The 26,981-nt window shown below is 42.8% G+C and overlaps 1 protein-coding gene across 2 annotated transcripts in view; it reads right to left on the reverse strand.

Moving 5' to 3' along the window:
- KLHL7 (kelch like family member 7) overlaps nt 1–26,981 on the reverse strand; it is a 59,009-nt gene that overhangs the window by 25,131 nt on the left and 6,897 nt on the right. For both annotated transcript variants that reach the window (XM_004582448.4, XM_058677973.1), the window contains exons 2-6: nt 17,129–17,231; nt 15,482–15,575; nt 15,089–15,213; nt 7,665–7,840; nt 3,904–4,078 (exon numbers count right to left, since the gene is read on the reverse strand). In XM_004582448.4, the coding sequence (XP_004582505.2) occupies nt 3,904–4,078; nt 7,665–7,840; nt 15,089–15,213; nt 15,482–15,575; nt 17,129–17,231 (673 nt within the window). The remainder of the gene's footprint in view (nt 1–3,903; nt 4,079–7,664; nt 7,841–15,088; nt 15,214–15,481; nt 15,576–17,128; nt 17,232–26,981) is intronic.

Raw genomic sequence — 26,981 nt, forward strand, 5'->3', positions numbered from 1 at the left:
TGGATGGGAGGCAGAGGCATGATATGAAACTAGGCACTGTGATCTGGGATACAGGTATCCCAAGTGGTGGCTCAACCTGCTGTGCCACATGTCCACTTTTTTCTAGTTCTTTAAAAATTTAATTTTTTTCTTTTTGAGAGAGAAAGAGAGCAAGTACCTATTCAAATGTCCACCTCCAACTGGGACTGGTCAGGGCCAGCCTTGGGAGCCATGAACAAAATTGAAGCGTCTGACATGGGTGGGCGGTAGAAACCCGATTCCATGAGCCATTACCACTGCACCCCCAGGAGCTGCCCTAGCAGGAAGCTGGCATCAGGAACAGGGTTAACAGTGGTACTTTGATAAGGGATGCTGGTGTCCTAACTGGCATCTTCACCAGCAGGATAAATGCCTGCCCTCTGCTGTACACCTTAGCACTAATCACACACTGGTTTTCAGGCCTTTGTTTCAAGAGAGTCGTCCTGTTTTCCTCTTCCATCCTTTAAATTCAAGTGTGTATAACGATGTGTCCGTGACCGACACCCTTTCTAGTACAATTACTTCACTATCTGCCTGCTTCTCCCACAGGCTCTTGATTTCTTTTTCCCTTCACAACCTCAATTGGGTTCAAACGCTTCTAAGAAGTCTTTTCTTCTCTAAAATTTCCTTTTCATTCAACAATAGATACAACATATACTCTTCTATGCTTTTGAAACTTACGAAAAATAATTTTACATGTTCATGTAAAATAATTTTAGGTAACCATAAAGCATTTCATTGTAAAGCAATCTGAGAAGTTTTCTAAACACTCCATGGAAATTGGTATTACTTCAATTCATTTCGTTGCCAAAACAAATTCTCTCTTAATTCAGTTGTTTTCTTAAGCTACCCTTTTGAAGTATCCCTGTGTCATAATTATTTTTCCAAAATGGGGACAACACTGGGTCAGCTTACCTAGAGCCACACAGTTACTAGGCAGCAGCAGCAGTGTGACTTCCAAGCCAAGGAGCAAGTGAGTGGTCTAACAATGAGAACACTCGCTGCTCTTCAGATGGATGTCCTAGGCGTGAGCTTGGATATTCACTTTTTTATTTCCGTAACTTTTACCTGAAACTAGGTCCCTCTTAAATAAATCATTGAAATGCTGTGTCAGAAACGACTGAAGGATTCAAAGCAGGTTCCACGCTCTCTGAGACCTGCCTGCTCATCACATATAAACTGAAGTCTGCAATGCTACCTCACTTACGGATAACCGTCCAGTGCTTTTTGGTTTAATTAAGGTGAATGGGTGTTTATGAGCCTGTGAGGGCTAGCTGGAACACACTTAGCTCAGGGTACCAAAGTCATTATAATATAGTGCATGCAAATAGCAATCTAAACTTATAGAAAATATCAGATTACTGCTACTGCTATCATCTTGGTGCTACAAAATTACTATAAATGCTGGAAAGAATAAAACAAATACCCCTTTCAATGCATAGCTAAGACTCCAAGAGATCAGAGGTGCAACAATGAACAGGGAGTGGACACCAGATGTGTCCATCAAGAGACCCTATTGCTGTTTTCTCAAGGCCTTTTAGACCTTGTGACAAGTGTTGGGAGAGGCAGAGAAGATGAGGTCTTGGACCTGTTCAAGACATGCGTGGGAGCAGAGATCTCTGCCAGAAACTGGATGGTTTGGACTGGTGGCTAGATTCTTAGTTAAAGGACAGGCTAAGAATAGCAACTGCTTAGTAAACGGAAAAACAGTGACATCACTGTTTCAACTTCAGGTAAAGGTAAAGTCTTCCAACACTGAGGGTCCTGCCCTCATACAGGTCTCAGAACTGATTTTAGACTTCCGGTAACTCTTGGAAACCACAAGGCAAGAACATTGTTATACCCTAGAGAACACGGCAAAAGAAAACATTATTCTCTTAACCAGAACAGAGAAGATCCACAGAAACACAGCCAAAGCTCCTCACATTCTTCTGGATTAACACCAAGCAAAAAAAAGCACATAATTCAAAATTACAGTACACAAAAGGGATTAAGTCACCCAGAATAAGACAACAAGACAAACAAACAGCAAACATTTGGCCACCAGAGACTTCTGGTACTGGTATGGTCAAGCAACAATAAAAGCAACTAAAATTTACCAATGCAGAATTTGTAAGAAGTAGTTACACATTGCCAGAGACACACAGCAATCAAATGAAATATTACAATGGCTAAAAGATATTAGAATGAAAAAGAAGACAAACTAATTGTGCGTACATATACATAATGGAAATTTAGTTTCACACAAAATATGTTTCAGGAGGAAATAATGCTCAACGGTCAAGAAGAAAAGAAAAAGATCCAAAATGTACATGCGGAAGCTTTAGGTCATTAAAATTATCTTGACCTAAGGAAGACGTTTCCGGCCAGACATAAATGGAAAGACTGGTTTCTATATATGATATAAAAATAACATGAAGGGCCCGGTGGCATGGCCTAGCGGCTAAAGTCCTCACCTTGAAAGCCCCAGGATCCCATATGGGTGCCGGTTCTAATCTCGGCAGCTCCACTTCCCATCCAGCTCCCTGCTTGTGGCCTGGGAAAGCAGTCGAGGACAGCCCAAAGCTTTGGGACCCTGCTCCCGCGTGGGAGACCCAGAAGAGGTTCCTGGTTCCCGGCATCTGATTGGCGCGCACCGCCGGCCTGTTGTGGCTCACTTGGGGAGTGAAACACCGGACGGAAGACCTTCCTCTCTGTCTCTCCTCCTCTCTGTATATCCAGCTTTCCAATAATAATAAAAATCTTAAAAAAAAAAATAACATGAAGTTGGACAAAGCATTGAAAGAACTTTCTTTTCTCTTGAAAACCACCCCAAAGAAATAAGAAATGAACACAAAGTATAGCTTTGAAAACTGTAAAGAACTGTAACCCCAAAGTCCAATTACCAAAAACAGGTAGCAGATGGAAGTTCTGATTAATGTGTTTATTATGCAAACAATCAAAAGTAAGATTGCCCTACAATCCTTGGAGAGGCTCACGGCTGGAGACAGCAAGTGTCCCAGGAGGTGGAGTTGGGGAGGAAAACAAGAGAGCTCTAAATTCTGAGTCAACAACAGGTGAAATCCCAGGCGGCCTCCACCTGCTGCAGTCAGATACCCATGGCACGTTCAGAACTGTAGGACACCGGAGGACTGACTGGTCTTTGCAGAAACTGACCCAGAGTTAGACAACCACAGAGAAGGGCATGGGACAGAATAACTGGCATTGAGCTGCAAAATATCCCTTACCCCACTCCCAAACACCTGTACCTAGCTTATTCTTCACTAAGAAACATCTACAGATACTGGCATTTGGGAGACCTCAATGAAAAAACAGCTAGCTACTCTGATTACCCTATAGGTCAGCCCAATATCAAGTCCAGTCACACACGGAACATAATTTGAGTCTGGAGATAACTCTCACATGATTAAGAGAGGAAATGAGACATTGAAGGAAAAAAAAAATGAAAATCCAAATACAGAAAATACAGACAACTTAAGACAACTTCCAAAACTCCAAGACAGTATCATGACTGCTTTAAAGTGATGATACTGAAACATAAAGCATGAAATTAAAAACACACAGAAACAAAAACAGCTGACTTGTCCAAATTATACTATGTGGCCAAGTATACATGGAAAGGACACAGTGGGAATAAAATGTATGAAAGCTTCCACATACAAAAGGGGAAAAGCTTATGGAATTGTTGCTTTCTCTCAGGGCTACATAAAAGAAGCTCTGAGGCTAAGGCTCCTCCATGGGCACAGCTGAGAACTCCAAGAACTGCAAGAGCCAAGTCTCCAATATTTTGCTCCAGGTACTCAGTTTCATCCATTGTAATGCATTACAAGCGCATGAAAAACTGGTTATGTGATCAGGTCATAAACAGGTATGAAGGCAACTTACTTATCACCATCTTAAGGCATTCGGGATTGTCTTGAATCAGTGGTTCAGCTTGTACTGTTTTACTTAAGAAATTCTTGGATATAAGAGGGAACCTGACTTTAGCAAGGATATCCACCATGAAAGGCTGGCGGTTGGGTTCGTCGTATTTCAGCCACCTGACTGCAGCATCGTACACCTAAGGGGGAAAAACAGCACAATGGGGATTTCAGATGGAAGCAACATTCCCAGCGACTTCTGTCTGCACTCAGAGGAGGAGGAAGAGTTGCAGGAGACAGCCACATAGGTCCAGTATTATATTCAGATGTTTGCTTTTATTCCTTATACTTTGCTTTTATATCCTTATACTTCACAACAATTTATACACTGCTCTAGGTGATAAGTTTTTAGGAACTAACTAGTACTACTACTAACTACATAATGTAACAATAGGGTGGATACTGAATTCAAGATTAGTTAAAGCAAAATATACCTGTTTTTCTAGAAAGAGACATGACATACAGAGTAGTGGGGCAAAAAATCTCTTGGTCAATTAGTTTCAGCACGTGCTTGCTTAGATCCGGAAACAGGATAGTTTTCCAAAGGGCCTTCCATATCAAGAGGGGAAGGTTCACCTATGATTTTATTTCAATATTATATGGCTGATTGTGAACAGACTTACCTACTTTCCAGAAACTTTAATGTAAAAATTCTAAACTTAAACAATAGGATAGTCACATTACCTCAGTTTTTCTCCCCAGAATACCAGTTTTAATTTAACTGCATTGAACAAGCTGAAGTTTCTTAGCATAATTAATTTACAAATAATTAAACATTGAAAATAAGTACTATTTCTCTGTCACATACACATATGGCTAATTCAGTGGTGGTGTTAACGAGGCCCAATTTCTGAATTCCCGATGAGTTTTTGTGGAAGTCGTTCTTTTCTCAAAAGATAAAGTTCAAGGTGGCACTCCAAATTCTAACATACTTTGCAATCAGCTGCGAAGAAGTTACATTAGCACGAACTGTTTTCCACAAATATTAAACCAATAACACACATTAACTAAAGTTAATATTTCTTTTTTATCTGTATTTTTCTTCAATTCATTCATTTTCTTTTTATTGGAAAGTCAGATTTACAGAGAGAAGCAGAGACAGACAAAGATCTTCTGTCTAATGGTCTACTCCCCAAGTGGCCACAATGGCTGGAGCTGAGCCGATCCAGAGCGAGGCGCCAGGAACTCCCTCCAGGTCTCCCAAGCATGTGCAGGATCCCAAGGCTTTGGGTCATCCTCTTTTGCTTTCCCAGACCACAATCAGGGAGTTGGATGGGAAGTAGAGCAGCTGGAACATGAACGGGGCCCATATGGGATCCTGGCACATGCAAGGCAAGAACTTCAGCCCCTAGGCCATGGCACCAGGCAGTAAAGTTAATGTTTTTTTACTTTACAACCTATGGTTATTTTTCTGACTCATGACCTCATAAAGTATATTCCACCTTACATGTAGATACTGAATCACATTAAGTTTTGTTAGACAGTGACAGTTTCTTAACCTTCTCCCCCCTTTTTTTTAAGATTTATTTAGTTTTATTGGAAAGGCAAAGTTATGGAGAAAAGGAGATAGAAAGATCTTCTTTCCGCTGGTTCACAGCTTAACTGGCTGCAACGGTCAAAGCTGAGCCGATCTAAAGCCTGGAGCCAGAAGCCTAATGGCAGGAGCTGCTTTTGGGTCTCCCACGTGGGTGCAAGGTACCAAGGTTTTAGGCCGTCCTTGACTGCTTTCCCAGGCCACAAGCAGGGAGCTGGATGGGAAGTGGAGCAGCCAGGATATGAATTAGCTTCCATAGAAAACCAGGAGTGTGCAAGACATCTAATCATTATGCCAGGCTCACCTTCTCTTCATTTTTGATGACCTAACAAGTTCTGAGTTCTGGCCAGACATTTTACAGAAGTTGAGCTGGCCTGACATTTTACTCATTAGGCTAGAATTATGGTTTCTTAAAAGGACAACCACAGGGCCCAGCATGGTAGCTTAGTGGTTAAACTCTTCACTTTGCATATTCCCAGGATCCCATTGGGGCGCCAGTTCATGCCCTGGCCTCCCCACTTCCCATCCAGCTCCCTGCCTGTGGCCTGGGAAAGCAGTCGATAATGGTCCAAAGTTTGGGAACCTGCACCCGCATGGGAGACCCGGAACAGGCTCCTGGCTCCTGGCTTTTGATCTGCTCAATTCCGGCTATTGCGGCCATTTGGGGAGTGAATCATCAGGCAGAAGATCCATCGGATAGAAAATCCTCCTCTCTATCTCTCCTCCTCTCTGTACATGTTTCCAATAGAAATAAATTGTAAAAAAAAAAAAAAAAAAAAAAAAAAAAAGACAACCACAGAGACATCCTGTCATTTTATGTCAAGTGTACCTGCCATCAGCATCACTCAGCACTGAAGAGGTTAACCTTGATGATCCAGCATAGTATATGCCAGCTGTATCCAGGCTGAAGTTATTTTTTCTTTGCTTTTCAAACTGAATATAAGTCAGCTAATTTTCATTATTGGGCTGGGTTTTGACTGTTCTAGATTTTTTGCCTAGTAAGACTCTCCAGGGTGTGGGTCATTCTAAATGGTAAAAGAATATGATTTAGTGCAAACCTTTCATCTTTACAACAAAAATTACTGAAAGCATGTGATCATATATTGCCTATTTACTTGTCCTATTCCTGCTCTAACAAATTACACAAAAACAGTGGCTAGGGAACAGTGCATGGCTCAAATGGCTAATCCTCCACCTGCAAGTGCCAGCATCTCATATGAGTGCCAGTTCACGTCCTGGCTGCTCCACTTCTCATCCAGCTCCCTGCTTGTAGCCTGGGAAAGCAGTGGAGGACAGCCCAAAGCCTTGGGACCCTGCACACACGTGTGAGACACCAAAGACGTTCCTGACTGCTGGCTTCTGATTAGCTCAGTTCCAGCCAGTGCAGCCACTTGGGAAATGAACCAGTGGACGGAAGATCTTCCTCTCTGTATATCTAACTTTCCAATTAAAAAATAAAATAAATCTTTATACACACACACATAAAACAAAAACAACAAAAGCTAGTGACTTAACAGAGACAGATGTGAAACTAAAAACACAAGACAAGCCTCCCTGTCAACAATCCCCACTGTGATCAGCCCCCAAGACTTTCTCTGCTAACCCCTCCAACCTTTAGTGGCTTACCTGACAGTTTTGGGGGTTGAGTACATACTGGGTCACACTGGGTTAAACCAAGACATTGGCAGGGCGGCCTAGAAGAAGCTGTTTCCTTGCCTTTTCTGAGGCTGAGCACCTGCCTACACTGTATGTCTTCGGGCTCTTCATACACAGCACCATTCCTCCACATTCAAGGAACTTCATCACCACATGGTACTCATGTAGAAAGCCTCCTCGTCTCAAGATCCTTAGCTTAAATCACACCTGTCAAGCCCCACCTGTCACTTATGGTGACCTATTTTCAGGTTCCAGGGGTTAGGATGTGGACATCTTTGGAAGGAGGAGAGGGAGTGTGATTCTTGCCCACTGTGATACATGATACTATTCTCTCTACCAGGCCTGTCTCTTGACAGCCAGTCTTTACAAGCAGCCAAGACTGACTTTTCTTAAAAAGCAGATCTTATTGACAAGGTATAATGAAAAGAACACACCCCCTCCTGACTTGATTTTTTCCTGGACATGTATCTCTAGAAGAGGTATAAGAAACCAAAGGTGTGTTTCACTGAGAAAAACGTGAGGAGACAGCTGGTCACCTGATCCTCTGCCCTCACAGTCAGAGTGTCCTGGTTCAGAAGATGGGTTACACGCTTGACATCAAGTTGGAGAAATTCATCAGTTTTGTAAACTTCAGTAAAGTGCTGATGGATAAAGTCATCTGCGGTGGCTTTCAACTCCGGACAGTCCAGACACTCTGCTAGCACGCTTATACCTGCACACAAGAAGAGAACAGCAGAAAGAATCACTTGCAGCAAAACCACACACACACTGAAGACAAAGCAGCATGACTTGAGCAAGGTAAGACTGAATGAGTTCCACAAATCTGGGTCCCGTGCAGTTCCACTGAGCTACCTTTGTATGCATGTTTTACGTTTGGTGGATTTTGATTTTTGTAGAACAGGCCCTCTTCAATGTTTTGCTCTGATGTTCACTATTAGATGTTTTTCTCTTGCAAATACATTTAAAGATAAGTTTAAGCTTTTTTACTTAAACAATTCTGATATGAATTTTAACTAGGACTGTACTAAACTCAGGGGATGGTTGATCTTTGCAGCACTTATGCAGAAATGTTTATTTATGATAGTTTTTGGATTTTCTATGATCTTCAATTTGAATATACAATTCTCTCACATAAGTCCCATGCATTTCCCAGATTTATTTTATTTTATTTTATTTTGCTTTGGAGGAAGTTTGACTCCACTGGTCATTTCTACCCTTTATCACAAGCCTGCGTTCATGGGCTAACTCCAGCCTCTCTTGTAGGTCAGCAGTTAGCAATGGTTTTACACTTTTAAAGGTTTGTAGGGGAAAAAGGAGTAAAGGAGGGAGGGGGAAAAAAGGAATGGGAGTAGAGAAAGGACAGGGGAGGTTAAGGAGATACTTGTACTACATGTGGCCCACAAAGACTGAAACATTACTGTTTGTCCTGGTACAGAAAAAGTTTGCAACCTTTGCTACATCTAACTACTGATTGTTTCTGCATGTGACCATGCATGCAGCAGCAGGCCTTTCTCAGTCTTAAGCTGAGCTTCCTCCATTGAATCCTGCTTGACTTCTCATGTTTCAAGTTCACGTTGTCTTCAGGTAGTAGGATTTGATGCTCTCATATTTCTACCACAAAGGTCCTCCTGACTGGTGCCTGCTATCCAAACTGGCCAGCCTGTGCAGCCTTCTGCCCTTTACAACACGTGCTGCCAGCACTGCAGAACGCTGGGTGCTCTAAGTGAAGAGCTTGTCACCTGTGGGCACTTGTGCTACGGCTACGGACATCAGCTCTTCAACAAAAATATTTCTATATTGCTTAAAAGTTTTTCTTTTAAGGATTTATTTTTGTTGCAAAGGCAGACATACAGAGAAGAAGAGAGACAGAGAGGAAGATCTTCTGTCCAACAGTTCACTATCCAAGCGGCCGCAATGGTCGAAGCTGAGCCAATCCAAAGCCAGGAGCAAGGAGCTTCCTCCAGGTCTCCCACATGGGTGCAGGATCCCAAGGCTTTGAGCCATCCTTGACTGCTTTCCCAGGATACAAGCAGGGAGCCGGATGGGAAGTGGAGCTGCTGAAATTAGAACCGGTGCTAATATGGGATCCCGGCGTGCTCAAGGTTAGGACTTTAGCTGCTATGCTACTGTGCTGGGCCCTCTACTTTGCTTAACTTTTTAAAAATATAAGCCATAGGGTTCAGCACAATAGCTCAGTGTCTAAATCCTCACCTTGAATGTGCCAGGCTCCCATACAGGTGCAAATTCGTATCCTGGAGACCCCACTTCACATCCAGCTACATTCCTACACCCATGTGAAAGATCCAGGAAAAACTCCCGACTCCTGGCTTCAGATTGGCTGTTGAGACCACTGGGGAGTGAACCAGCAAATCGAAGATCTCTTTTTCTCTGTAAATTTGCCTTTCCAATAAATTTAAAAATATATATATCAACACAGATCACAAACAGTGCTATTTGTTGCCATGGTTTTAACTATATTTTTCTCCTATAGCCTGACAGCAAATTATGCTTTCTGGATTTTTTGACACTAAAATCACTGAAACATTGTGGCATTTCTGAATTAAATCCCACATGGTCACAAAGTATTACCGCTATTATTACTTAACTAATTAATTTTCTTTTTTTTTAAGATTTTTTTTTTTAAAGATTTATTTATTTTATTACAGTCAGATATACAGAGAGGAGGAGAGACAGAGAGGAAGATCTTCCGTCCGATGATTCACTCCCCAAGTGAGCTGCAACGGCTGGTGCGCGTCGATCCGATGCCGGGAACCTGGAACCTCTTCTGGGTCTCCCACACGGGTGCAGGGTCCCAAAGCTTTGGGCCGTTCTCGACTGCTTTCCCAGGCCACAAGCAGGGAGCTGGATGGGAAGTGGAGCTGCCGGGATTAGAACTGGCGCCCATATGGGATCCTGGGGCTTTCAAGGAGAGGACTTTAGCCGCTAGGCCACGCCGCCGGGCCCAAGATTTTTTTTTTATTGGAAAGTCAGATATACAGAGAAGAGAGAGGAAAATCTTTCATCTGATGACTCACTCATCAAGTGGCTTTAATGGCCCAAGCCTAACCCTTTTGAATCCAGGAGCCAAGAGCTTCTTCCAGGTCTCCCACGTGGGTGCAGGGTCCCATGGCCTTGAGCCATCCTCTACTGCCCTCCAAGGCCACAAGCAGGGAGTTGGACGGAAAGTGGGACAGGAACTGGTGCCCATAACGGATCTCGGTGTGTGCAAGGCGAGGACTTCAGCCACTAGGCTCCTGTGTTGGGTCCAGGAACTTTATTTCGGAGAACACTTTTAGGGAGCACAGCCTCCCTGTACACCTCAGGTCAAGCTCCTACGCTGTCACCCCCTGCACCAGGGCAGCAAATGCTTTCAGTGAAAATACAGTGTACTTTAACCCCTGGCTACCCAGAGCTTTCAAAAACGATCTCAACGTTTCTATGTAAAACCAAAGCTTTGCACAGTACATGAACACACAGGCCCCTCGTCTAGTGTCGACATTATGTTGACAGCACTCTGTTGATTTACAACAACTTAAGGCACACAGGCACTAACCTGGGCACTGGAAGCCTGAGTCTCAGCCCATCAGGCCATCAGACAGAGGATTAACAGGAAACAGATCTCTGCCTTTTCAGTTGCTCAAAGCTCTTGGTTTCAGATTTTTCTGCTTTTAAGACAACTTTGGTTTTATCATGATAGTTTTAATGCTAGATGCTTTTTGACTTTTTGGTCAGATTTTTTGCTACGTTATACTACACTTTGAAATAATATGTTCTGCTTTATTGGCCAAGTTATTAGCTATCTTCCTACTTCATTAATTAATTCTTCAAGAAAAGATTTTCTTCTACTCTGATTAGGTATTGAAACTTTTCCCCTGCTTCTCTGAGTAGAATATTTAAGCCAAGAAAAGAAAAAGTGAAATCAGTTAACTTAAAAGCATTTTAAAGACTACCAATTTTCTCCTAAGAAATACTTTTGCTACATTTCAAAGGTTTTGACTTAGTGCATGCTTCCAAGGGCACTTCAAAAAAATCTGGAGAAAAAATGAAACTCTAGGCTTAATTTTCTGCAAGAGAAATGATACCTGAACTTATTTTTTTTATAAATAAGCATTTTCCAGGAATTTCCTGAAAACTCCTCATTTTGACATGTACTTTTGTTATAATCTATTAGTTCTTTTAAAAACAATTTATTTATTAAAGAGACAGAGACTGCTCATCCACCAGTTCAGCCCCTAAATTCCTGTAACAGTCAAGATGGTGCTAAGTCAAAGCTTGGGAATTGGCAATGCAACCTACAAATCGCACGTGGCTGGCAGAAGTCCACTGCTTGAGTCCACACTTGTTGCCAGCCCAGGGTCCACACTAGCAGGAAGCCAAGGTCAAGAGCTGGACACCAAACCCAAGCACTCCAACATGGGATGTGGGAATCTGAACTTTGGGTTCCTTTTACTATCTCTTTAAAAGTGTTTTCCGGGGCCAGGCGGCGTGGCCTAGCAGCTAAAGTCCTCGCCTTGAAAGCCCCGGGATCCCATATGGGCGCCGGTTCTAATCCCGGCAGCTCCACTTCCCATCCAGCTCCCTGCTTGTGGCCTGGGAAAGCAGTCGAGAACGGCCCAAAGCTTTGGGACCCTGCACCCATGTGGGAGACCTGGAAGAGGTTCCTGGTTCCCGGCATCGGATCTGCGCGCACCGGCTGTTGCGGCTCACTTGGGGAGTGAATCCTCGGACGGAAGATCTTCCTCTCTGTCTCTCCTCCTCTCTGTATATCTGGCTGTAATAAAATGAATAAAAATCTTTAAAAAAAAAAAAAAAAGTGTTTTCCGAAATAATTCTTTGGTTGGATTTCCAAGTGTCCGCAATGCTGTGGGAGAAGGCGTGTCCCTCCCTCTGCGGTTGGTCTAATTGCTGCATGGAGCGTGGATTGCGGGGTGAGCCTGTGTCTCTTGCAGAAGCTCCTTAGTGTCTGCAACTGACAAGCAGCGTTTGTGAATGCTGCACAAGTGTCTGCAAACAACTGTGTTCTCTGATCACTGGGCAAAGCACTCTGTGATACTTATCTAAAGAAATTTGTGTGGTTTAAACCCTGAAACTTTTTTTTTAGGTCTGATTTTTTTTTTTTTTTTAATATATAATCCTGGGCACATCAGTCTTCAACCTTATTTCTAAGGCACCTGGGTTTGACTCCTAGCTTTGGCACCTGTCTGCAGCTTTCTGTTCACGCGGCACTGGGAGCTGGTAGGTCCTAGCTCAAGCTGGTCCCTGACATGCACAAGGCCGACTAGGATTGCATTCCCAGCTCCTTGCCGTGAGCTCACCCAGCCTTAACTGTTGTCGACATTTGGGGAGGAACCAGAAGAAGGATAGGTTCTGATTATCTTTTCTCTGCTTCTCAAATCAATAAAAAAAAAATCTAATTTTGTTGAAATTAACAGAAGTCATCTTAGTTTCATTATAGCTAAGAAATCTAGCCAGTGCATGTATAACTTGAGCTCCTCACCTCTTCCTGGCTGGAACTTCCTCCGAGGTTTTTCTCAGAAGGAATGCAGGTGATGATACATTATTTCCTTGCAACACCCTAAACGAGTAATGCCTTGGAATACAATTCTTTTTTTCCTTCACATTACCAATTGTGAACTTTGCACCGTTCCCTTCTAAAAAACACATTGTGTGAGTTTATACTTATATTACAGGGAAATAAACTGAAGTTTTAGCAATATGAATTGTATGGATAAATGGAATCTCAAACTATGGCCTAGAGAGTTAGAGGGATTAATGCTGGAGTGTCTCTATTACATCAATGGGGCTAAAGGCTGGTTGTTCATTTCCTAATATAGGGATCTCCCTCTCTTGAGTTATGGCTTAAAGCTTTCATCAGTGTGTTCACTGGCATACCAGTCTCCCTCTAGTTTAATTCCTTTTCTGGGTAGTAGGCCAAGCCTTATTTTTAGCCCCTTCACCTGGACTTGATCCTCCCTTGAGATCTATTCTGCTTTCTTTCCCTTCACCTTCCAAGATCTGCCTGTGCATAGTGGGGGGAATGTGCTGGAAGGAATGCTGAAGGATCCAGAAAAAGGGTGGCCTAGAAGAAGAGAGAGAGGGTCTTAGGAAAGGTCCCAACCACCTCTGGGAGCCTTTCAGCCCAGCATCTCCTTTCTTGCTATCCACACTGTTCCCTCCCCCCTCTGCCAGGTGAAATCTTAGCATACACAGGAACACGAGGCCTCTACCCTGGGCAATTCCACTTCTCTTTCCTTCCTGCTTTTCTTACAATCACACCCTGTTTACTTTCTTTCGGAGGACTCATGCCAAGGGTAGGTAAAATTGCTTTCTAAGACCTGGGGCTGGGCGTTGTAGCACGGCAGGTTAAGCTGTAGCCTGGGAAATGTGCATCGTGTACTGGGGTGCCTAGGATGGAACCTCTGCCTCTCTGCATCCGAGCCAGCTCTCTGTTGATACACTGGCAGTAGGTGATAGCTCAAGTACTTGGGGTCCTGAAAGCACGAGGGAGACCCAAACGGAGCTCCAGGCTCCTGGCTTTGGTCTGGCCCAGCCCTGGCTATTGAAGGCATTTGGGAGTGAACCAGCAGATTGAAGAGCCCTCCTTCTATTTCTGTCACTCCACCTTTCAAAAAAAACATTTTTTTTTTCACACAAAGATTTGTGCATTCATGTATCACTCAGGATTCTCTCTCAGTGAAAAGCATTCCAGATTTTGAAAATTTCTGATTTTCTCTGCTTCTCTGTCAAATACAAAATATTTATCTTTTTTTAAAAGATATTGAAGATTTATTTATTTTTATTGGAAAGTCAGATTTACAAAGATAAGGAGAGACAGAAAGATCTTCTGTCTGCTGGTTCACTAGGTTACTGCACTGGGCTCCACAAAATATTTATGCTAAAACAGATTTATTTATGGGTCCAGTGCTGGGCATAGTGAGTTAAAAGCCTCTTTCTACAATGTCAGCATCCCATATGGGTGCGAGGTTGCGTCCCTAACTCCTCTGCTTCTGATCCAGTATCCTACAGTTGGGCACAGAACATCTGGGACTCGACTCAGCATGCTGAAATAGGAAGTATCAAGTGACAGTTTAACCTGTTGTACCACAATGCCCTCCTCCGAATACTTCATTTACAGCTTAAAATAATGTGGCAGAGTTGCTCAATTAACATTTTATGATCTATGCTGTTCACGTTTTCTAGTATATAAAAGTTAGCAAATTTATCAGTGTGGCAAGGCAGTCTGGTACAGTAGTTAAGGATTACAATACTTGAATTTGGGCCAGGCACAGTAGCCTAGTAGCTAAAGTCCTCGCCTTGCATGCTCATATGGGTGCTCGTTCATATTCCAGCTGCTCTACTTCCCATCCAGCTCCCTGCTTGTGACTTGGGAAAGCAGCAGAGGATGGCTCAAAGCTTTGGGACCCTGCACCTATGTGGGAGACCCAGAGGAGGCTCCTGGCTCAGATCGGTTCTGCTATGGCTGCTGTGGTCACCTGGGAGAGTGAACCAGCACACAAAGATCATTTTGTCTCTCCTTCTCTGTGTAAATCTGACTTTCCAATAAAAATAAATAAATCTTAAAAAAAAAAAAAGAATACTTGAATTTAAGTCTCAGATTCTTCCCTTACTAGCTGGGTGACCTCAGGCAAACTGACAGACTTAGCACATCATAAATGTTTAAGTAAACTCATTCACATTTATCTTATCAGATACCACCAGATGTAATTCTCATTCCTCATTCTGGATACATGAAAGCGCATTATAAAAGACATTTTGTGCATTGGAAAGTGTTGCTATAATATTTCATGAGCTTGTGGTTGTCAGATAAATATGTATTTCCCCAAGTTCCTCTTAAATTCTATTACTAGGAAACATTCTACCAGGCAGTGCCTTTAAAATGAACAGATATTATTCACAATTTTTTTCTTTTATTAAAATACAAATTGTGGATTTTTCTTACCAAGACAATTTGAAGCATCAACTTGTTCCTTCAAAAAATCAACACACATTTTCTTCACAGGTTCAATCTGGTACTGGTTTGCCGCATCTAGCAAGGACTGAACATTGTTGCTATTCACAGAAATTCTGCAAACAAAACAGGTGTTACTGCCTCACAATTTCTTATCATCTAAATAATGGTATGCAGAACGTATCCTACTACCGAAGTTAAGCAAAAAAAAAAAAAAAAAAGAAGTGTTCTGGTACTTGAATTTGGTAGGTGATTCCAACTCCTTTATCCTTGCAGCTTCCCATTTGGAGGAATTTGGAGTGAGCCAATTTGTCACAGCAAGGCTTCGCTGTGGTAGATCCCAGCACTGCTCCTCAGAAACATGAAGGACCCTTCTTCACTCACCTAGCAGTATAAGCAAACTCCACGAGTTGTTCAATAATGTCTGGTTCAGCGTCTTTGAGTTCCACTTCAAAGGACTTAGATTCAAGCATGTTCGCTAAAATGAACACAAGAGACATGAACAGTGTCAGTGCTGTCGCTGACAGTACTACAACCGAGGACGACAGGGTATGACAGTGCCCCAGCTCTCGCGATATGACAGTACACCAGCCAGCCCACCATTTCTGTAATCAATGCAAACTAACTCTCTAAACTAGAGGTGCACATTAAATTCAAGAAATTAATGAATTAGTGTTCTTTAGAGAAGCCCAAGTAAAGCAAAGACCCAAAACTACACTCAGTTTTGCCCAATTCCTAAAATATTTTACCAGCACTCTTTTCATACTGCCATAAGCAAACGCCTACAATGTAACAGGAATTTAAGGACATTTCCATTTACATACATCTTATGTTTAACTTGGAAACCCCATATAGTTCTTCCTAAAAGCCCTTGCAGGTAGCTAGATTACCAGAGAGAACACTTGAGGCAGAAATATCACACGACCATGTTAAGCTCACAAAGCAGCATCAACTACAAAACCCTGGATTTCAGACTTAGACTTTGAATCCAATATTCTGTATCTGATTTTTCAACTGTTTAAAATTTGACTTGCTAGGCAAAATGTCATGTGATTTATCTGCTTCTTCTATTTTTTCTAGATGTTTATTTATTTTTATTGGAAAGTCAGATTTACACAGAGAAGGAAAGACAGATATGAAAGATCCTCTATCTGCTGGTTCACTGCCCAGGTGGTCACAACAGCCAGAGCTGAGCCAATCCAAAGCCAGGAGCCAGGAGCTTCTTCAAGGTCTCCTGTGTTGGTACAGAGTCCCAAGGCTTTGGGCCATCCTCCACTGCTATCCCAAGTCACAAGCAGGGAACTGGATGGAAACTGGAACAGCTGGGACACAAACCGGGGCCCATATGGGATCCTGGCCCATGCAAGGCAAGGACTTTAGCCATTAGGCTACCGCACTGGGCCCCCTGCTTCTTATATTTCTATCTGAGTTCGAGACGAAAACCGTTGGGGATATTGATGCAGCAAGTTAGGGTGCTGCCTGCTGCATCAACACCCCATACAGGTGCAGGTTCAAGTCCTGGCTATTCCACTTCCCATCCAGCTTCCTGTTATGAGTCTGGAAAAGCAGCAGAAGACGGCCCAAGCAAGTACCTGGGTCCCAAGTGGGAGACCTAGATGAAGCTCCTGGCTTGCCCAGTACTGGCTGTTGCAGTCATTTGGGCAGTGAACCAGTAGACAGAAGATTTCTCTCTGCCTCTCCTCCTTGCTCTGTAACTCTGCCTTTCAAATAAATAAATCAATCTCAAAAAAACAAAAAAAAAAGAAAACAGGAAAAGGGAGGAGGGGGGGGAAGGGAGGAGTGGGAGGGAGGAGGAAGAGGAGGAAGAAGAGGAAGAGGCAAGGACACCGGGTGTTCAAGCACAGGCTGGGTCTCCACCCCCGAGCTCTCTTTTCCTTTGGTCAATCACCATGGGACCACTTTTCAAGCTCATTGCTGTCCTATTGGCCTTCAGTCCTGAAGGGCTTTAAATCTAACTGCACCTCATTCTGACAGAAAAAATAAAGGCCCATTTTGCCTTGAGACACTCACTTGTGAACATTAAGTTAAAGAAGTGGCTGGCTGCGGCCAGGACAACACGATGGGCAGGAATCTTCCTCTCCTGGACCATGAGGATCACATCACACAGAGTTTTCTATCAGAAGAGAAACAGTTATAAGGGGCTCACTGGGACCAGCTTAACAAGACCAATGCGTGAAATAGGCTTTCTTTCCATTTTCCATTTAAACCCAGCCCCTGCTCCTTTTTTAAAAAAAATTTTTAGCACAGTTGATACAACACAGGAAGGTATTTTGAAATGTCTGTGGACAAGGGCAATTAAAAGAGATATTTTGAAAAAAATTAATGCACGGTTGTTTCATAATAGCCACTTTCTGTCAACTTTTTTAGAGACCCCACGTAATTAGCAGGGACTTTGACAGATGCTTCCACACAACACCAAAGTTTGGCACTGAGTTTCCCAAAGTCAAAAGATAAAGTTTCTGATAATCAAAAATGAAGATATCTACAAATCTTTTTGGAAATCATTTCTTCTTTTATTTCTTCCTTTTTTTCCTGACATAAAGTCAAAGATACTTCCCATAGTGTGCTTTCCTGGGGAGATTAAATAACATTATGCCAATGTCCTGGGCAGTGTTTTCAAACTCAGCAATCCATTTTTACATTAAGGTCCCCCAGTCACCCATCCTTGACAAAATCCAGTGCACACACCCCATTGTCCAAGAAAGTAAAGAAAGCAGCGTTAGATCTAACCTGACACAGAAGCAATGCAGGATAAACAGAGCAGATGAACTGAATGTACTCCCTTCAGCAAAGATTCCCTAAGCACAACTTCTCCTAAATGCACTTCTGACAGGAGCTGAAAGGTTGCCAGCTTCAAAGTGTGATTTCTGACCAAGGCCAGAATGGAAGGCCCAGTAATTACACATGCGTGTGGGGGGAATGGAATATTAAAGAAATATCATAAGTTTTACTGCAATCCCTAATAGATGAAGTTCAAAGGGAAAAAAAAATCATCTCTTTACCAAATAAAACTGTTTTTAAAGTTTCACTTAGCTAAGGGAGGAAGGGAAAAAGAGAAACAGCAAAGATTGAGAAAAAGACAGAGTAGCAAGCAAACCAGGTTACATTTGATTGCCAAGTTCTCACAGGGATGCAATCTTTGGCTACAAATGGGACCTTCTAGAAAATGTAGGGCTAAACTGAAATGTGGCTTAAAAAAAAAAAAAAAAAGTTCTAGGAACAGGGCATTTACATGCAGAGTGGATTTCCAGGCACTGAAAGAAGTTACAGACAGAAAGATCTTTGTGTGACAACCGAGTTTCTAGAGCAGCTGGATATTAATGTTGGGAATGATGGAAGAGTTCTTTATATGCAAACACATTTATTTGACTGTACTGCAACAAGCTGATAGGGATCTTGTCTGCTACCAGCTAGCTGAGGAAGAGGTACATCAGAGACGGGAAAGGGAAAAGAGAGACTTGGGTAAAATGAGAGAACTTAAGAGCTAGTGTGTCCTAAGTGAGAAAGCTAAAAGAGTAACAACAACTGACAGCTAACTTTAGTCTCTTATAAACAGCACTGTTTTGGATGATTTATTCTGAGGTGCTCTATACCAAAGACAGTTTTTAGTAGGAGTTAGTGAAATCCTTCATATTTATTAGCAAAACATGTTTTATTTGATATATACCATCTTCTATTATATTACTTACTATGCTTCTATTTTTTCCCCTCTTTTTAACCACTAGTTTAAATGCTGACTGTTATTTTGGTCACTTTTTGTGTCATTTTAAATGATGTTAACAAAACATTTGTCAAATATTTTCTATTTGAATCCAGAAGGGTATTAATTAAATAGTAGGCTAGGGATGCAAGGAGGATTTAAGAACAACGATTTTACTAGTGTTAACTCATCTTACTGACAGGCTAAAAAAGAAAACTTTCACAGAAATTCCCAAAACTGCAATAAATCCAGAGGATGTGTCTACGTATACTGAAGGTCATTTGTCAGAAGTCGACCGCAAATGCAGGTGATGGAGACACAGGGGAAGCGCGCTTCTTCAAGTCTGAAATTAGACATACATGTCCTCATCACTACTGTTATCCAACACTGTTTCAGAAATGTTGGTCAAACCAGTAAGAAAATATAAGAGAAATCAATTTAACACTTGTAAAACTAACAAGAAAAATCAGTAAGGTGGCCAGACACAAGCATGAACAAATCAAATAGCTTGGCTGAGTGTAAATAATAATTCAGAAATAAACATGAGGAAAAAACATCTCAAATCATAGTAGTAAAATAATTAAGCATTAAGACATTTATATCAATACATAAAATAATAAGCATTAAGACAAAAATGAGGTGACAGGGTAGACCCTATTAGGGCTGTGAGGCAATTCTGTATGACCTTGTAACTAAGGCTACATTTCACACATCTGTCAAAACTCACAGAATGCACATGGCAATGGAAGAACTGTAATGTAAATGATGGCCTTCAGGTAGTAACAATGTAACAGCACTCTCATCAAGTGTACCAAATGTACCACACTACTGCAAAAGGGTAAACAGTACCAGGGGTGAGGAGACAAATGGAAATTCTGTACTCTAAACCCAAAAGCGCTTCAAAGAGAGCGCGAGAGATCAAGAGAGAGATCATACTAGCTTCAAAAATGTGGCAAAAGATGGTATATTTGAAAAAAAAAAGTTATTGGGATAAGGTTATAATTTAGGGAAAGCATTAGATTCCTCTCCCTCTGGGGAGGAAGTTTCCGTTCTTTGTCCATCTGACAACAGCGCAGCAGGGGCCATCAGCCATACCGAGCCTTCTTCTTCCCTAAGTCAGCCCCAGGTAGAACCTTGCCCTCTGGCAGGGTAGGACACTTCCTGTCCCTCAGCTGCTCAGCCCCAACCTACAGAAAGGTGGAAAAGAAAGGCGCAGAGGGAGTGCTGCTAAACTCAGTTTAATGGAGAGAGACAGGAAGCCTAGCTTTACACTTAGGCCAAAGTAACAGCTTTGTCTAGTTTGTCTTCACCACTAACTCACCTGCTTGAGTGTTTACTTCTCAACTCGTCAGAATTAGTAGTGAAGAAAAAACCCTCAAATCTATATGTGCTGCCACTGTTGGCCATTACACAGGAAGACAGACAAAGGCAGCTGTAGGACTGGCAAGCCCAGGAAAGGCTCATCTCAAAACAGGTAGACATTTCAGGCATCTGCTCTGCAAGGATCTTTTACTTTTTTTTTCTTTTTTAAGAACAGTTTATTTATTTGTTGTCTCAAGGAGAGGCAGACAGACACACACACACACACACACACACAAACACATATCTTCCATCTGCTGACTCAAGGAAGACACACACACACACACACACACACACACCCCTTAAATCTGCTGATTTACTTCCCAAATGGCCACAATGGCCAGAATTGGGTCAATCCAAAGCTAGGAGCTTCTTCCAGCATTCCCACGTGGCTGCAGGGGCCCAAGGAACTGGGCCATCCTGTGATACTTTCCCAGGCGCATTAGCAGGGAGTTATACCAGAAATGAAACGGCTGGGACATGAACTGGCACCCATATGGGAAGCTTAGCCTACTACAGCCCTAAGGTTTTGCCTTTTAACAACATGTGCTTCCAGTAATAGGATGCATGCGTTTAACTGCCCAAAATCTGTTTTATCCAATGAGGGGATGAAGGAATGATTAACCTTTGGATTTATGTGGCTTGTGCAAAATGTTTTGCAGTCAGTCACTCTCAGTGAGATTTCAAGTTGGCCCTGGCTGTAAATCCCACAGCAAGCTGAAGTTTATCTCTATTTGGGTGGTGGATGTAAATCACTGAAAAGATACACAGACATGGAGCCCTTATTATACAGGGACGAATCATCCTGGGTTGTGTCTCTAGAAAGGCCTCGATCACAGTCAATAAGGAGCTGGCATTGTGAGGCAGCACATTCAGCTGCTGAGGCAATGCCTGCATCCTACATGGGCACTGATTTGAGTCCTGGTTGTTCAACTTCCGATCCAGCTCTCTGCTGGTAATCCTGGGAGTGCTGCAGCAGATGGCCCAGCACCACATGGGAGAGCCGGATGAAGTTCTTGCCTCCTGGCTTTGGCTGTCCCAGCTCTGGCCACTGAGGACATCTGAGGAATAAACCAGTGGATGAAAGATCCGTCATTCCCTCTTTTTAACTTTGCCTTTCAAATAATGCTATCAAAAAGTCAATAATAAATCCAAAGGCTTAAGAAAAATTAAAAATGTCTCTCTAGGAATTGTATTTGTTTAGAAAAGCAAAGGAAAACAAGAACAGACAGACTTCAACATATACAATAAGATAACCAGGAAAGTCAAAGAGAAACAAAGGAAGAAATTAAAATTAAGCTACAGAAAATGGAGCATTTCTTTTCTTAAAAGGACCATGACAAGTCAAACCCCTTTGGCACAACTTTCCTTTAAGAAAATAAGAGGGGTTCCTCCCCCTTATTTATTCACCAAAAGCCTTATACGCATCAAAGGAGTGAGGGAAGGGTAGTAAGAATTCAGGAATAGACTGAGGCAATTTTCTAAGAAAGAATCTATTCTAGTAAGAATTTTGTAGGATTCCTCTTAAAGCTAAAGAAAACTTCTTAAAAAAATCTAAAAGCTTAAAAGCAGAGGCAAAAATAATAGATTACAGTATGTTCAGGTAAAATGGAGAAGGGAAAAGTAATAAGACTAGCATTGCTTGCAATTTTAGGTGATGGTGAGACAAGAGTGGTACATGCTGGGCCTGGCGGCGTGGCCTAGCGGCTAAAGTCCTCGCCTTGAAAGCCCCGGGATCCCATATGGGCGCCGGTTCTAATCCTGGCAGCTCCACTTCCCATCCAGCTCCCTGCTTGTGGCCTGGGAAAGCAGTTGAGGACGGCCCAATGCATTGGGACCCTGCACCCGTGTGGGAGACCCGAAAGAGGTTCCAGGTTCCAGGTTCCCGGCTTCGGATCGGCGCGCACCGGCCCGTTGCGGCTCACTTGGGGAGTGAATCATCGGATGGAAGATCTTCCTCTCTGTCTCTCCTCCTCTGTGTATATCTGGCTGTAATAAAATGAATAAATCTTTAAAAAAAAAAAAGAGTGGTACATGCTATGATGGAACACAATTCTAAAGGGGACCTAAGATCTAAAGATCACACTAGAGGGAAGCCAAATGATCCACTCACAGTCCCCGGCCTGAGTGAGATGATGAACTGCCCTTTAACCGAAATTCCCCGGTGAAAACTGGCAATAACTGCATCAGTCCTGAACACAGGAGCCTCTTATCTCCCAGCATGGGAAATCCTGTAAGGAAGGCGTAAGAGGAGGATGTGTGTTAGCAAAACAAGCATCAGGATTGGAGATGAGGTTGCACTATTTTCAAGAGTCTTAGAAACACTGACGTACTGAAAAGATGTGCAACCAGAAAGGGGAGAAATTCTGCTTTGGAGGTGCTAAAATTACTGACTCCATGTTGGAAGAAGATTTGAGAGAAGACAGCCCAGACGGTATCTATGCCAACCTAACTGTACCCAAAGACATCAGCAGATGTTTTCTGGATGATGACTTTGCGCAGTGTAACACACCAGGCAGAGCAGATTTTGGAATTCAATTGCTTTTCATCTTAATTCAGAGAGAACACAGATGTGGGAAGTTAGTAATAAAAGAGTTCATAAGAGTCACATTTAGGGGATGTCATGTCAACAGTATAGAATTAGATGGGTGTTGTAAGCAGATGTCTGGAGAGCTTCAAACAACAACTTGGCTTAGGAAAATTCAAGGCAGGAAATGGAAGTGAACTTCTAGTCCATCATGTTACGGCTGGCATTAATGCAGTATCTACTCATTTCAAAGCCTTGTGGCATAAAAATCTAAATAACCTCCTGAGTAGTGGCGGCTCCGTGCAGGAGACACAGAGTAGTTATTGATACAGGAGCGCAGCCGCATCAGCAGTGAAGAGAGAACAAGGCATTCCCTGTGCTGCTAAGCAAACAGAAAACCCAAGACAAGGCTCACTTGGAAATCACAAAGCTGCTTAGCCCAGCTAGCTCCAGCTGGGGGCTTGGGATGCAACCATCCAGAGCTCTGCAATTCTCATCTTGGAGAGTTTCTGTAGGGATCAACAGCCAGAGGACCATAACACACACCCACGTGCAGTCTTTCTCTAGCAAAACCAAGGTGGAAAATGAAACTCTGCTTGAGAATTCAGGCAGGCCTTTTCAACACCTCTGCACATCCTGATCATCTAAATCTCAGAATATGCATATGCATATGTCCTCAGGGGCGGGGAGGGGGCACTGAGCCCGAATCTAGCTTATGGAGTTCACCACTAGGCACACCTTGCCCGTCCTGCTTTAGCAGACCGAGTCCTTGCTTTCCAAAGAGTAACTTCACCAGCGGCAGAATGACACCTGCATGAGGGAGCGGAGAACAGCTCAAAGTACTTCATTTTCCTTTAGAATGATGGTCACAAATTCTTCTTTGTCTAATTCCCTCAGGCTTAAAGCCACATGGAAACACAAACAAGCACCCCTCCCTGCTTACATACTTGCTATTTTTCTCGGGAAAGGCCACTGATATTACATTTTTTTTTTCAAACTTCTTTAAGCAGTAAGATCTGTTCTTAAACCATATAATCTCATATAACTCATAAACATAATTTCTCTGTAAGTAGGATTAGTTGTCTTATCAACCAAGAGGAGGAAGAGGCTCCCTTCACTAATTACGTCTAATAATTCACTTACAGGAGCTAGCATTGTGGCGTGGTGGTTTAAGCCACAGCTTGCAACACTGTTATCCCATGTGAGCACCTGCTCAGGTCACACCTTCTCCCTGCTACTGTGCCTGGGAAAGTGGCAAGGGCCTGCCATCCACATGCAAGACACAGACGGAATTCCAGGCTTCTAGTTTTGGCCTGGCATAGCAGCCATTTGGGGAATGAACCAGTACATGGAAGATGGAGTTCCCTCCCTCTCTCTGCCTTTCAAAAAAATAAATCTCCCCCACGCCACCCACAAACTCACTTAAAAATATTGTTTCTGATCTCAGCAATTAGTCTTTTTGCAAGCGGTTCTGCCAGTTTAGATTTCAGGGACCAGAAAGATGAACCATTTGACCAAATGGTACAAAATATATTTCCATAGAACTGAAAAAGAAGGTTGTGTGACCAGACATTTTAGTCTCATTTTTTTAAACATTTTATTTATTTCATTTTTCTTTGAAAGGCAGATATACAGAGAGAAGGAGAGACAAACATCTTGCATCCGCTGGTTCACTCCCCAGGTGGCTGCAAAGGTTGGAGCTGAAGGAAGAAGTCATAAATACCACATGATAAATAACACCAAGGAACAGATTTGAAAAATCAAGGTAGTTTTACTTGGCTAAATTTTAACTGGTTTTCCCTCTTTTTATTTCCCATCCACACTCATATCAAGAATCTACTTTTATTTAGTCCCCAAGGATCTGGAAGTGACTACAGAAAGGAGGACTGGATATCAGCAAATGGTCCTGAACTTGTATTTAGATACAGTGAGTAAAAAGACGGCGGGGGGGGGGGGGGGGGGGCAGGGACACTTAATGATGATGACTTGAAAAGACACACAGGAGTAAGAGCACACACATTTGTACTGGACAGCATGATATATGCTATATGCAAATGGTATACAACTAACCAGCATGAACCTGGAACTCACAGTTTCCATTTCTGCAAACACTGCCTCATGCAGTGGAAAGCCCGATTTTCAATATGAGGGAAACAAAGATTTGGTTACTTCTTCTATTTATTTCTTCTATTCATTCCTGCCAAAAGCAAGATCCATAAAGAGGTCTACATGCCGGTCAGTCAGAAACCTACTTCCACAATTTTGAATCCTGACTGACGGAAGGTGGTGAAGACTACTCCTGCACTGAACCTTGATCTCATGGTTCTCGTTGTCCAGCTTTTGCAGGACCCCTCATCTTGCCATGACTGCTCATCCCTCAGCCTGTGGCCAACGCTATAAGCTCTAGATACCTTATTATCAAATCATTTTTATTTAAGACAGAGTAGGTTTCTACTGCTTGTAACCAGAAACCCAGTCCACAGTTGTATGGGCTGAACAGTTTATCAAGATTTTGCACATCCTTTATCTCGCTTATTCTAACTCAGTAAGGAAGGCAGGTATCGTGTTATGATTACTGTTGGGCTGCCAAGAACACATAAGGCTGAGGAAGGTGTGACATGGTCCACTGTCACTCAATTAGTGAGAAGACAAAGCCAGGATTGAAACCCAGGTCTATTTGATTTCAAGGTCCATGTTACGTCCACTCTAGCATGTTGACTTTCAAGGTAATGAGTGCCCCAAACAACAACACTAAAAGAAGCTGAAAAGACACAGAATCATTTTAAACATTTTTTCATATTAATACAGTATAACACTAACATGTGATTAAATTTAATTACAACTTTACAAAGATGTGAGGAAAACTAATCCAATTCTGACCACTTTTCGGGACATTATCCTCATGTGCAGAATTTGTGGTATTTAGTATAGATGGTATATTCTTTTTTTTTTTTTAAAGATTTATTTATTTTATTGCAAAGTCAGATATACAGAGAGGAGGAGAGACAGAGAGGAAGATCTTCCGTCCGATGACTCACTCCCCAAGTGAGCCGCAACGGGCCGGCGGTGCGCGCCAATCCGATGCCGGGAACCAGGAACCTCTTCCAGGTCTCCCACGCAGGTGCAGGGTCCCAAAGCTTTGGGCTGTCCTCGACTGCTTTCCCAGGCCACAAGCAGGGAGCTGGATGGGAAGTGGAGCTGCCAGGATTAGAACCGGCGTCCATATGGGATCCCGGGGCATTCAAGGCGAGGACTTTAGCCGCTAGGCCATGCCTCTGGGCCCTAGATGGTATATTCTTAGGAGTATCTCTCTTAAATATTAGCTAAATCAACTGCCGTTCAATGAGGATGTAACTAAATTATATTATGTATTAAAATAGCCAATGTCTCAGTTATTTCAATGATAAGAATCTCCACAGCACACACTAATTGGAGCAGCTGCTTGTTAACAATTTCTCCTTGCTCAACAAATGGCCTCCACACACGAATCCTTCATGATCCTGACATGCAATGGCCCACAGAGAACTGATCCCAAGGAGTGATATTTCATCATTATTAGGTGTATCAGATCCTTTCTCCCCAGCATTTGGAACTCGGACAGAGAAGCACACTTGGAGCGGTCACAAATGAGCTGCAATGAAGGTAGTGTCCTAGAAAAACGCCAGTGATGCCTTTGGAACTGCCCTGATTCTTGCAATTCCCACATCTTGACTGTGTCTCTTCTTCTTAGAGGCAGTTATGATGTAATCATGTCTCCCCTGCAAATGCTGAAGTGCCACTGTATTCGCTCAGTCAACAAGTGATAAGTGCCACCACAGCTTCATGCCCTGGACATTGTTGTATTTTTTTTTTAAAGATTTATTCATTTTATTACAGCCGGATATACAGAGAGGAGGAGAGACAGAGAGGAAGATCTTCCATCCAATGATTCACTCCCCAAGTGAGCCGCAACGGGCCGGTGCGCGCCGATCCGAAGCCGGGAACCTGGAACCTCTTCCAGGTCTCCCACACGGGTGCAGGGTCCCAATGCATTGGGCCGTCCTCAGCTGCTTTCCCAGGCCACAAGCAGGGAGCTGGATGGGAAGTGGAGCTGCCAGGATTAGAACCGGCGTCCATATGGGATCCCGGGGCTTTCAAGGCGAGGACTTTAGCCGCTAGGCCACACCGCCGGGCCCGACATTGTTGTATTTTAAGAGGAAGAACATTAACCCTGTCTGCAAAACAGCAGGAGCACAGGAGGTAGGTCCCTCTCTTTGCACTTGGTCCTTCCTTCATCC

This window comes from Ochotona princeps, chromosome 20 (genome assembly GCF_030435755.1).
Source record: "Ochotona princeps isolate mOchPri1 chromosome 20, mOchPri1.hap1, whole genome shotgun sequence".
Taxonomy (NCBI): domain Eukaryota; kingdom Metazoa; phylum Chordata; class Mammalia; order Lagomorpha; family Ochotonidae; genus Ochotona; species Ochotona princeps.